We start from the raw sequence: 12,769 nt of genomic DNA on the forward strand, positions 1-12,769 counted from the left end.
ATCACCATTATTAGAACATAGAATCAACTGAAACATACAGGTGCCAATCCACATAAACGTTACGATTTCTAGTTCCTAGGTAAGAACATTAAATGCTACATCATCTTCTGCATTCCTTCTTTCAGATTCAAATAAATTTTTCTTTTTGTTGGAATACTTGGGAACAGTTGGAATACTGTTTAGTGTTATGTGAATAAGTCTCAGACTCCTGCATTTCTCCCTTCCCTCTCGTCCTCTCCATGAGGCGATTGGAAGCATTTGCTTCTGTTTTCAACAAACCAGTTTCTTGTGATGCACAAGCTGAGACAAACTGTGGTTAGTTTTAACTATGGCTTGTCAAAGCAAGCCAGCTTCAAGAGATAGTGACTTGGCTGGACAAATCACAGTTTAAAATAATCACAGTTCCCAGTTTGGACATAATAACAAACTGGTTAACTGAAAATGGAAGCAAATGCTTCTGAACTAGGGTTGCCATATTTCAAAAAGTGAAAATCTGGACAGAAAGGTTTCTTTTTCCGGACATTTAGCTGATTTCCGTCCGGAAGCTGCTTGCGGCTGCAGTATTCCGGATATGTCCAGGAAATTCCAGACGTATGGCAACCTTATTTGATCTCCTCATGGCTACGCCAAAGGAGGTGAGGCAAACAAGAGCAGTATTATGTCCAAATGAGACTGTTCTGTACTGCACAGCTACCACTGTAGTTAGAAATAGTTTTTACTCTGAAGACAGCTGTCCAGTGCTGATTTTAAAAAAAATCAGAAATAATTTACACTCTTATCCGTTGTGTAAAAAACACTATTTATTGCACACAGGGTTAAACAGCACAGTGCAGTTTATGCTTCAGAAACACAGTTATGCATAAAAAAAGAGTGACTAAAGTAAGAAAAACTGGACAGAATCCTGTTGTATTTACTAACAACAGGGATTATTTAAGAAAGCTTTCAAAAGTGAGTCATCCTATTCTTTTTTAAATTTCATGCTCACCATCACCCAAAGGAGAGGAAGAGAAATATGCCTGAGCACTTAAAACTTCGCAGCTTCTGACCCCTTTCACCTCCATCACAAGAAACTCTTTCCTGAATTTGATATGCTGCTTGTGATGTAGAGTGTGGTAATGTCTTGCACGTGGAGTAAGTTACAACAAATCCTTGTCACTCAAGAGTCCGGATTCGAATCAATGCACTAAAGTAATGGGCTATGAACATGAGGAGGGGAGCCTTTCACACATTTTATATATAACTCATGATTTGTTAAAAATGTGGACTTTAGTTATAGATAAGAAGCTATAAAGTACATTTTAGGTTCACACAAGTTCATAACACACAGTGAAACATAAACAATAACCTAATACCTGAACTCTACTTTGGCTTCTAGTCACTTAACTTTGGTGACATAATGTATAAATAGAAGTGTTTGTACCCAATTTTGGGTCCTTTTTAATATCTGGTTTGCATTTATGCTCAATTGAATGATTTAATTCCTTATAATTTCAGGCCAATTTTTGAGAAATTGCTTTCATATCTGTTGAGTTATGAAATAATAAATAGTTTAAGATCATTACAATTGTTATCTCTGTACACAGGATCCAACAAACTAACAGACTTTCCTCTTTCACAGTGGCATACAGCGGCATTTTTTTCAATCAGAAGTGTGAAAATTGTAGGGCTGAGATCCTATGGAAACTTACTTATGAGAAATCCCTTCTGAACACAGTGGAGCTTACTTCCAAAGAAACATGCATAGGGATTGCACTTCATGACTACAATCCAACACAGAATTAAGTGTGCTTAAGATCACAGATTTCAGTGGATTCAGAGGCATTTAACTCTGGGTTGAACTGTAAAAAATACATACTTAAAATTCATTTTCTCAGTACAATAGCTGTGCTGAGATGTCTGTTTTAAAATAAAATATAAATAGAATAAGAGGTTTATTTCACCTTCACATGGTGTCTTTCTCATGCAGACCTCAGATTTCCACATTTGTATCCCTTTAAAGGATTTGATATGCAGGGAAAAAAGAAAGGATGGTAAACATTTCAATTTAGAGATCAGTACTGGCTGCCACATTCCATACACTATGATCATCCAACTTCATACCTTTCACTGATGTGTTGGGTGGTGGTCCTTCCATTCGCAAGTTCCACGGCGGATCCCCCTGATTAGCAAAGTCCCTCATCTTCAAATAGCTAATTGTTAGTCGGATGATGGATGCCTTGTCAAGCTGGCTGGTAATGGCTGCAGGGAGTGGCAACAATTTGGCCAGCTCATAGAACTCAAAATTTTCCTTCCCCCGGCGAGAACGAGCAGCATCTCGGGATTTTTCCTTTCTCAAGGCTTGTAAACTGAAACAAGAATAGGGTAGGGCATTCATCAATATTGTGTTCTGTCAAAGTTCTAACGTAAACATTTTCCAAATACAGACATGAAATTCTTGCACATATAAGCTTGAGAAAAATGCTGAATTATAGTTTACTCTTTGAACCCGATTGAGTGTGTACTCTTTCTAGAGATGACCAACAAGTAACTTGTTATAATACACAATGTCTTTTTAAAAAAAATAAAATCCCACTCTGCTACAGATGTTTTGTCCAAATGTCAAACGATAAAACTGAGAATATGATACCATAAAAGGACAGATGGAAATATTTCAGTACAGAGGGACTGTGTGTTTGGCATAAAGCATAATGCTATCCATTAATTACTATTAACTGTCTTTCAATTTTAGCAATAGCTCTGCAAACAGCACCATAGTCCTCAGTTCCCTAATACTTGCTGCAAAGTTTGCTTAGCAAACTCAGTCTCATGAGTTACCATCCGTTATACAGTATGGTGAGCAGCAGCTGGTGCTTCTCAACTCCACTAGCTCACAGAATACAATTCCTTGTGTTACGCCACACTTTCTCCAAAAACAATAAGAGAATCCACAGCTCAGTCACAAAACAGATGCTTGGAAAAGGTCTCGGGTTCAGTCTCTGGCATCTCCAGTTAGAATTAGAAAAAGACCCTTACATGAAGCTTTGGAGATCTACTGATTGTATAGAACTGGTTGTATTGAACAAAGGTGGGGAACCTTTCTATCCAGTCCTCAAGACTGCATCCCTAACCTTGCCTCTTACCAGCCCTGATCCATGCCCTACCCAAGTGGTTTTCCCTGGCTAGAATGTTTCCTTGAGGTAGAATAATGCCTCTTGCTTGCTTGCTTGCTTGGATGGAGAGGTATGAGGGTATGCTGCTGATATGTAGCTGACTGTACAAAGGTTTAAAAAGTCGTATCAGTTGCTCCACTCACTTTTGCCTTTGGTCCCTCCCACCACCGGCATGTGGAACCTCAGAAACTTGCCCATGAGGGAATGTGGCTCTTAGTTTGAAATATGTTTTCCCATTCTTGTCTGGACAACCGTGAGCTAGGTGGACCAATTGTCCAACTCTGTACAAGTTTCTGCACAATGTTCATATGTTCCTATCATAGGGAGTTTTATCCAAAGTCTCTTTCTCGACTGAAGAGGCTTCACTTCTTTGGACAGGAGGAGTCTTTTTGTCAGAAGGAGGAGTTCAACCCAATAATTTGGCTCTAACCCAACAATTTATTTTAAAAGCTGTCATTGTCACTTCAAAACACTCCCTCTCTCACTACTCCAACAAACTTACAAATAGGGTACCCTTCAGTTCCTCCCACAATTTCAACCACAGCTATACTCATCCTAAAAAACCTGACCACAATACAGCACGCATAGTCCCCCTTCACATTCACTCAGTTATGTACTTTTAGTTATGACATTAAAGGTATCTGTTCTATTGCAGTATAGATTTATCAAATTAAAAATTTGTAGGACAAAGTGCAAAGTTCTTGAATTTCACCATCCACAATGCAAAGTCAAAAATCATGCTTTAATATGCAAATATAGGGTGCAGTCCATGCATTAACGAGAGGGAACTGACATGAGACCCCTTCAGCCTTCTCCAGTCTTTCCCCCTTCTTGGGAACATGTGCATTGCTACATTATTTACTATGACAGCAGTGTATACCCATTCAACAGTCCCTGTTCTCTATAGGCTACTGACTCACAAATTACCTTTACTTGGAGCCAGAGAGAAGATGGCTCAACTGAGCCCAATGAAAGGAACATTTGTGTGCACTGCACTACTGTTTACTGCCATAATTAGGAAGTTACAGTGTTATCCTATGCTCAGAAGTAAGATCCAGTGAGTTCAATAGAGATTACTCCTGGGAACGTGCCCATGTAGAAAACCTCATCCTATTGATTTTAATGTGCCTACTCTCAGGTTGACTAAGTCTGGATCCAACCTTGTGTGTCTTGCTAACTTGTTGCAGTTTTCTTAGCACAATAATAAACCAGTCTCAAGTCAGTTTTACTTTTCCAGAAAGTCAAACGGTTTTGTTTAAAACACGGCAGATAGATGCCATTATAAAACATTATATTTATATTCATATTGTGCTAACATTGCCTTTTTAATACGACATCTAACATTTTGTTTGGTACTGCTCCTTCCATTCTGAGAAAATTCAAAAATTCATTCAGCTATTCCTGAAATGCGAAGTGTCACCCTGCCATATTCTACACATCTTACCAAAAGTCTTTTGAAGTGACAGCACTGTAGTTGTAATAAATAGTGATTGGTTTGGAGGGCTATAACCATAAAATAAGGCCCTAGGGGCTGAAAGGTTGTTGAGACTATGATATAATGGCATAAGCCAGTGGGAATGACACAGCTTGTACATTAATCTAGTGCCCATTTGCATTAGCTAGCATTAAAAAGCAGAGAAGGCTACGCGCTGTCTGACATGGTGGCAGCCAGTCCCACTTCCCTCCTTGTCTCCTAACCTTGACGCAAGAATTGCAACAGCAGTCAATGTAGGGCTGTGTTTTCTTTTGCAGTGCTAATCATGGCTGCCTGTCTTGGCTCCTGGCTCCTTCCCAGGCACCGTCAGAAAGAGCATGTAGACGTGGGCAAAGAAAAGTGGAAATGCAAAAGGCGTTTGCATGAAGGCAGATGTCAGGAAAGGGCTGCAGGGTTGGGGAGTTCTCTGCCGATTAATTTGCCAGTCTGCTGCAGTACCGTATTGTTAAAATTCTATATATATATATATATATATATATATATATATATATGCCTTGTTAGTCTACTTTCCAAAAAGAAACCCCTAATACCGATATTTATTTGATAGAATCGGAATCTTCTGAAGGAATCATAATGAGTCAAAGACAAAGAACGCACCACTTGTGACTGTCGCAATTGCTTTACATTTCCTAATATCACTTAAGGCAGCATAATTATCACGTTAAGTGCTCCTCTCATCATAGTGGTAGAATTTCCCCAGTGATAATGTTGGGCCTGAAAAAGCACAGCCATCTAGCTGAAATTACAGGAGAAATGGAGCAAGAAATGGACCGCTAGTCAACACCAGAAGATCTGTACATAAGAAGCTGCCAAATGAGACTGACAAAAGAGGTTGAGGTGGTATCTGGCAGTTTCAAAGGCCACTGACTGTTCAGATGTTGTATGAGTCCTAATCCCCTTGTAGTGATGGGGTATGATACATTTGGATAAATTGAAGGTAAATCGAGATTAAGAAATATCACAGAACAAAGATCAGGTGCTAGAGACTGGGTTATCTCTGGGGGCACATCCCTAAAGTGCAGGCATTGCCCTTTTTCTAGAAAAAGAGGTGCCGGAACTCGCCATGAGTGCCTCGCTTGTTCTCTTGGAATGCCAATGGCGCTCACCTGAGAGGTGCTGGAATTGAGTTCCGGCAAGTTCCGGCTGAAAAAAGAAGCCCTGAGTACAGGTGTCATCTATTAGTTCCTCCTTGGCAGGAGGTGTTGCTGACTTGGTTACCTATGTCTCTAGGGGCAAATTCAACATGGAAGGAAATGAAACTGAAGCCATTCTGTCTGTTGGAAGCAAGCAAATATTTAATTTTGAAACAAGATAATCTGATGGCAGTTGACTCTGAGAGAGAAAAGGTTGTGTGCAGTTAAGGTAGTTAATAGCCACAACTTTTTGGTTCAGCAAATAAAATAAAATGGGCTCTATCCTACAAAAGATGTTGGGAAAGATTGAGGGCACAAGGAGAAGGGGACGACAGAGGTCGAGATGGTTGGACAGTGTTCTTGAAGCTACAAACATGAGTCTGACCAAACTGCGGGAGGCAGTGGAAGACAGGAGTGCCTGGAGTGCTCTGGTCCATGGGGTCACGAAGAGTCGGACACGACTAAACAACTAAACAACAACAACATCCTACGAAAGTGTATTTCGCATTAAATTTGTTAGTCTTTAGGTTGCTTTGCAATTTGTTACAACAAACTCACACTGTTAGCCTCTAGATAAACTCCAAGGAAAGAGAATGCACAAACCCCCATGGCATCTCATACAGGTGGCATCTGAACTCAAGGTGTTCAACAATTGTTAAGGCAATATTTCTGTTTTATAAAAGTGGTGTTTTTTTTAAGTGTCTCTGCACTGAAAAAGAGTAAGGTTAAAAGCCTTTCATAATTCTCCTTTAAAGATGCAACAACTAAGATCTAAGGAGAAGTCAACTGGTCAGATTTTTTTTATAGATTTTCCCTACTTGTTTGCTTAGGAGAATCTAGCACTGCACAGTTCTACTATTTATCAATTAATCTGGAATGCAGGCTCAAAGAAAGAAGGCCAACCTGTATTAAAAATTCAACTATTAAAAATTCATCAAAGCCTTCGTCATTTTAACTCACAAACCTTTGAACACCTGCATACTTGTCAGATCTCTGGTCATAGTTAACAGTGGAATCTATAGTTGCTGCAGAACCTTCACCACTTCTGACATGAACTGCATACGAATACTTACTTGAGGGTTAAACCTTTTTTTAAAAAAACAAAACTTTTTTTAAGCAACATAAACCCCAGGAAAACTGCATTACTCTGCCAAACTTTTCAGTCTGGTTACTAGGCAAACTTCAGATTTGGTCAGATTGGCCATTTGCATTAATAATTATTCAGGTCCCTAATTATTCTTCCCCCACCAAATAAAAAATGCTGTAAATATCAGCTTCCTCTCAGGGCAAAATTTAGGCAGATCCGTAAACAAAACTATTATTTGTTATTATCTAGAGTGGCATGGGCCACAAAACGAAGTTCTTTAATGCTGCCCAAGAAAAGGTAATGGTTTCAGAAGCTTCCCTTTAATGTGTGGAAAAAACTGCCTGGCATATATGCTGGAAGTTAAAGCTGGAGCCTTCAAGTTCAAGGTAAGAACTCTGCTGCTTAACTAATGCACTGCTCATAGCTGTCATCATTAATTTATGTTAGCCTCTGTAAACATCAAGAGTATAATAGGCCAATTTCACAACTAAATATAGATGCACATTTTGCCCTTATATAAATGGCAGATTGCTGCTGTAGATCATCACTGCAGCAACACGTCAGTGAAGATGCACTGTTTGATGGTCTGATGCTCACACAATATATAAAACCAGTTGTAATGGTTGTTTGGAAGCAAAGTGTAACACAGCAGCAAAATTTCATTTGTTCCACAAACTCAGGATATATTAAGCTTGGCTGACAAAGACTGTTTGATGTGCTAAATCAGTTTGACCTTCATTTTTGCTTTATATTTCCAATTTAACACATTAAATGACCATTTTTGGGCTCTCTGCAAGAAAATACAGAACAGGGTGCCATTTAAAATGCCTCAGCTATACAAAGAAAAATAAAACGTATGTTTTAGTAATTTATCTCTTAACAATCAGATTTTGCAAAGCTTTAAAGATCATATTAATTACAGCCTACATTTTATATGAGCAGAGACGATGCTTAAATTCCAAGCAATCATTTGAGGTATTTCTGGATTGAAATGGCCTTGGGAGATTTTAGCTATAGGTTTCTCTGTTTGTAAACCATCTCTTTGCATTATGTACATATGCTTCAAACATCAATTAAATAAATTGCTATTGCCCATGTCATAATCAATAATAGTGGCTGTTATAAGATCCAAATGCTGCAAGGATCATCCCCCTTTTGAACCATCCAGTTGGCAGCTAAAATATAGTAAAATACAGCAAAAGTGTAGATTTAGCTAGCAAGAACTACCTCGAGTAAGGAGCACTTTTATTTCAGAGCAACTTGTACATTTCACACCTTAAATTTCTATTTACAAAATCAGCTAATCACTTCACAATTGAAGTTCTCAGAACAAAAAGTTATCAATTAAAGTGGTTGAAACTCCAGCAAATTATCATTTAAGAATGAAGTAATTGCTTTCATCAGGGCAGAAAAGCCCGCCAGAACAGAAATGTCACTTTAGATTAGTGTTCTCACTCCTGAAGCAATGGATGACACAGCTGATATAAGACTAAATGCCAAGACCAATCAATTGCTTTTGTGGCTCTGTTCTGAGCTGCTGTAAAAGGGGCCATTTTCCAGGATCTACTCTTCATTATAGTAAATGCTATCTCCTTGGTAACATAATTCCATTTCTCATAAATTCTGTCTGAGAGCATTGTCCTAACAATGGATGTTTGTGGAAAAGAATGCTGTTGGTTTAACGCAAAGAATTAAGTGTGAACGGCTGTCAAAGTACTACAGTTTATTTGTTCTTAAACATAAATTGAAGTCTTCTCCATTAAAAAGAATACTCGTGTGGAAATGAGCATACTGAACCAGTGTAATATATTGTATTTGAAGGTGTTGTATAAGTGATTTAGAGTTTAGACTTCTTATATATATATACACACGCTTGCTTTGTCTCTGTTGGGCACCCTGGTCTTTAACAGAGATTTGTCAGTGTAAAAATAGGGTAGATAAACATTCCACTTACTTTCCCAGCAGTGTGGTTTACAAATGTGAAATTACTGAAGAAAACACAGTCTCATTATCATATGACATGCTATTTGTTAGCAACCTCATCTGTGTATAAAAGCTTCCTTTGAACCGAGCGCTGACTGAAAAATATCTGTACTTCAATTTGTATTGTTCATCTTCCTAAAATACCAAGAATCTGAGTTATGGGCTCTAATTAAAAAGATATTCGAGAAGCTAATTTGGTGGAACAGCAGCAATTTCCTATGTGACTCTTTTCATGACTGAAGTTTACAAACAAATACACATTGCAGCTTTCAGCTGAGAGTCAGAATAAAAAAGTACTTTGTCATAAAAAGGTACAGGGCTCTATGAAAAAAAAAGTGCTCTGCCAAATGTTTCCACATGCTAAATGCCAGAACATCCTTCCTTGTGGTAGAGGCCCCATTTGGATATCCTGTTTCAGGATGCCATACTGCAGGTAATGGCCTTCTCATGTGTCTGTCCCCATCGTTCTGCCTCTGTATCAACAGCAGTGGTCCCACGAGGTGCAGGTTAAGAGACTTCCCATGTGAGAGATGGGGTCCTGCTTTAAAGAGGGCATGTATTGCGGTGAGACCTGGAAAACCGACACCCTGTGTTGTGGGTGGGTACAACTGGTCAGCCACAACACCCGATTGGTAGGTCCCTCGAAGCTGTCCAATGGGACGCAGTCTAAACAGTTCAAGGGACCTATTTATGCCCATGCACGTGACCCAGAGCTTCCTCTTTCAGCGCGTGCATTCGGAACACCCACCCACCTCTCCCTACTTTTAGGGCTTTGCGTTTGACCTTGCTATGCCATCGTGTGTCGTCTGTCGTTGGGACAGGGGCACGGCAGGAATTTTCCCCACTTGGCTGATTGGCTGTTGCCATTTGGGTTTCGCCTGCCGTGTAGCAAATCGTCACAACTTGTAAGGTTCAGGATAGGCTCTGGTTCAGGTGATAGGGATGGGAGAACGCTCTCACCATCCCTATGTGAAGGGTATTCCGTTAAAGGAATACATGGACTTGATGGTTTGGTCAACCCCTGTGAGGGGGTTGTGCCCGTGCCTGAGTCCAGGAGGACATTTGGGTGGTGGAGTTAGCCCGTTCCCGGCTTTCCGCTTATCCAGGTGTTCACCCTTGGCTGACCTATGCTGGTGCCCTGAGTCAGCGCTTTCTGCATGGCAGGGAGCTAGTCGAACCAGAGCCTATGCAACCAGTCACTTTCTGTAAAAGTTGTGGCCTAAATACTGCCAAAAACCAAAACCAAAATTTGAGTCATGTGTGAATTTATTTAGGGGGGAGGTTTCTGGGTCTGAATACGCAAATATATCTATGTAGAAAGCCAGTTACACACTGCATTGAAAACAGAAATTGTTTTCAGCAGCAACCACACAACTACAGTCGTACCTTGGTTCTCGAACGCCTTGGTACGCGTACGTTTTGGTTCCCAGACGTCGAAAACCCAGAAGTAATTGTTCTGGTTTTTGAATATACTCTGGAAGTCAAACGTCCAATGCGGCTTCTGCAGCTTCTGATTTGAGTGCAGGAATTTCCTGCAGCCAATCGGAAGCCGCGCCTTGGTTTTCGAACTGTTCCTGGAATCGAATGGACTCCCGGAACGGATTACGTTTGACAACCAAGATACCACTGTACTGTAATTTGTGAAGCCGAGTTTCCCACCACTATATTTAGCTGAAATCCTAACCCCTCTTATCTGGATCTAAGCTCCATTAATTCAATGGGACTTACTTCTGGATATTTAGTTTAAATATTTATAAACCACAGTTTCATATGAAATATCACAGGGCAATAGACATGGTTAGGAGTAGACATGGCTTTCTCCCTCCCCATTAACGCTAGAACTTAGGGACATCCAGGGATACTGAATGCTGGAAGATTCAGACAGACAAAAAGAAGAGCTTCTTCACAAAGCACGTAGTTAGGGATGGGATTTGCTCCCTCAAGAAGTAGTGATGGCGTCCCAAAGAGAAAGAAGGCAGAGAAAGAAAGTCGAGAAACTGTGCGCAGAAACGACTCTTTTATACATTCTCTGCGGCTTAATCCCGGAATATAAAGAGACAGAGCTACTATTCCACCTTCAGTGAGCTTGTTGTTCCCGCGCTTTCCCTTTTTCCCCCCTCCCTGCACTCCCCCTCTCCCTGTGACGTCCCTTACCCTCCCCCCCTTTTTTTCCGCTTCCCCCCTCCTCCCCGCTTTCCCCCCTTTCCGCGCTCCACCAGCCCTTTTTCCCAATCACTACTTCTGACTCCAGCAGGATGACAACAGACTCCTTCTTCCTGACAAAGTCCTCTGATATATAAAAGCGGATTAGGCCAGACAAGTGGCTGAAGTTTTTAGAAGAGGAGCAACACAATAGAATCTGGTCTTCGAACATCTTTGTTTCCTCCCTGACACTTATTTTGGGATCCTATCCCCTCGCATCAAATTTCCCTCGTGTACCCCTCCCTTTTTGCCTTCCCACCCTTACAACGTCCCTTTCAAAGTACTGTTACAACTGCCAAAGGGGCGGTGGTGGGCGGGACTGCCTGAATAATTAAGTGGCTTTTATAAGATTGTACGCCCTCTAAGGGAGAGTCTTAAAAACGTATTTTGTTTTGTAAACACTGGAAGGGGAGGATGGCAGGAAAGGAAGGGAAGAAGGCAGTGGGTACTCCGGCAGAAAGGAAAACGTCACGCCATGAAGAAATCAAAGACTTAGATATACTCTGGTTGAAAATAAAAGAAGAATTTAAGCAGAATGAGATTCACATGGAGGAAAAGTTAGGAGAGATGCAGAAATCAATAGATAGGAAAATAGAAGGGGCGGTGGGAGAACTATCAAATAAGATAAAAGATTTAACGACTCGAACCAAATCCCTAGAAGACTCAAATAAAAAAACACAAAAAGAGATAAGAGATCAGAGAAAGGAAGCTGAGAAAATAAAAGAGAACTTTGAGGAATTAGGCAAGAGCCAGGAACAAATTCTGGATAATTTGGCAATGATGGAAATGAAACAAAAACAACTAAATTTAAAATTCCGAGGGGTAGGAGAGGAGGTCAACGAAGATGTCAAAGGGAAAATGATAAGAGAACTGGCAAGATGGCTAAATTTAAAGGAGGAAGAAGTCACACAAGAAATAGAAAATGCCTTCAGAATAAAAGTAAAACCTAAACAAAACAGAGTAAGAAAGATTTCAGGAGACTGCCTGGTAATCTTCAAATCGACGGAGCTGAAAAATAAGATTTTAAGAGAAAGTTACCAGAAGAAACTGGTGATAGATGGAAGACCAATCATCATTTTCAAAGAAATTCCAATCAGACTCCTTCGCAAGAGAGAGGGCTACAAACAGTTAGTAAATATCCTAAGGAAGAATGGCATTCAACATAGATGGGAGTTCCCAGAAGGGATCTCCTTTTTTTACAAAGAAAAAAGATTTAAAATTGCTGAAAGTCAGGAAATCAGGAAGTTCCTACGAAGATATGAGAGAGAGCTTGGTGGGACGGGAGAGGTACATGGGGGCGGGGATGGGGGTGGGGGCGGGGGAGACGGTGCGGGTTTGGGGGGGGACTCGGGGGGAGAGGGGGGGGAGGGAGCGGAGGGAGCGGAGGGTGAAGAAACAGAAAGTAAAACCACTCGAATCTAAACTAACTGAAACTTAAATCCGCAAACTACTGTTTTATAAGTAAGTAAACAAGAATGAATCTAAAAATTCTAACATGGAATGTAAATGGCGTGAATGACAAAGCGAAAAGGAATAAAGTTGTAAATGTTTTGAAAAAGAAAAAATTGGACATAATCTGTATACAAGAGACTCATGTAGCCAAAAAGCACAATCGTGTATTAATAAATAGAAAGCTAGGAATGGAATTTATAAGCTCCACGGTAGAGAAAAAAAAAGGAGTAGTAACATATGTTAAAGAAAAATGGGAACCTAAACTGAT

At 40.2% G+C, this 12,769-nt stretch overlaps 1 protein-coding gene across 13 annotated transcripts in view; it reads right to left on the bottom strand.

The window, feature by feature from the left end:
* Positions 1–12,769, bottom strand: part of NPAS3 (neuronal PAS domain protein 3) — a 625,682-nt gene that overhangs the window by 431,062 nt on the left and 181,851 nt on the right. For 11 of the 13 annotated variants that reach the window (XM_028720991.2, XM_028720985.2, XM_028720997.2 and 8 more), the window contains 2 exons: positions 2,101–2,345; positions 1,941–1,991 (listed from right to left, as the gene is read on the bottom strand). In XM_028720991.2, the coding sequence (XP_028576824.1) occupies positions 1,941–1,991; positions 2,101–2,345 (296 nt within the window). The remainder of the gene's footprint in view (positions 1–1,940; positions 1,992–2,100; positions 2,346–12,769) is intronic. The other 2 variants (XM_028720989.2, XM_077926093.1) reach the window with 1 other exon arrangement.

This window comes from Podarcis muralis, chromosome 1, assembly GCF_964188315.1.
Source record: "Podarcis muralis chromosome 1, rPodMur119.hap1.1, whole genome shotgun sequence".
Taxonomy (NCBI): domain Eukaryota; kingdom Metazoa; phylum Chordata; class Lepidosauria; order Squamata; family Lacertidae; genus Podarcis; species Podarcis muralis.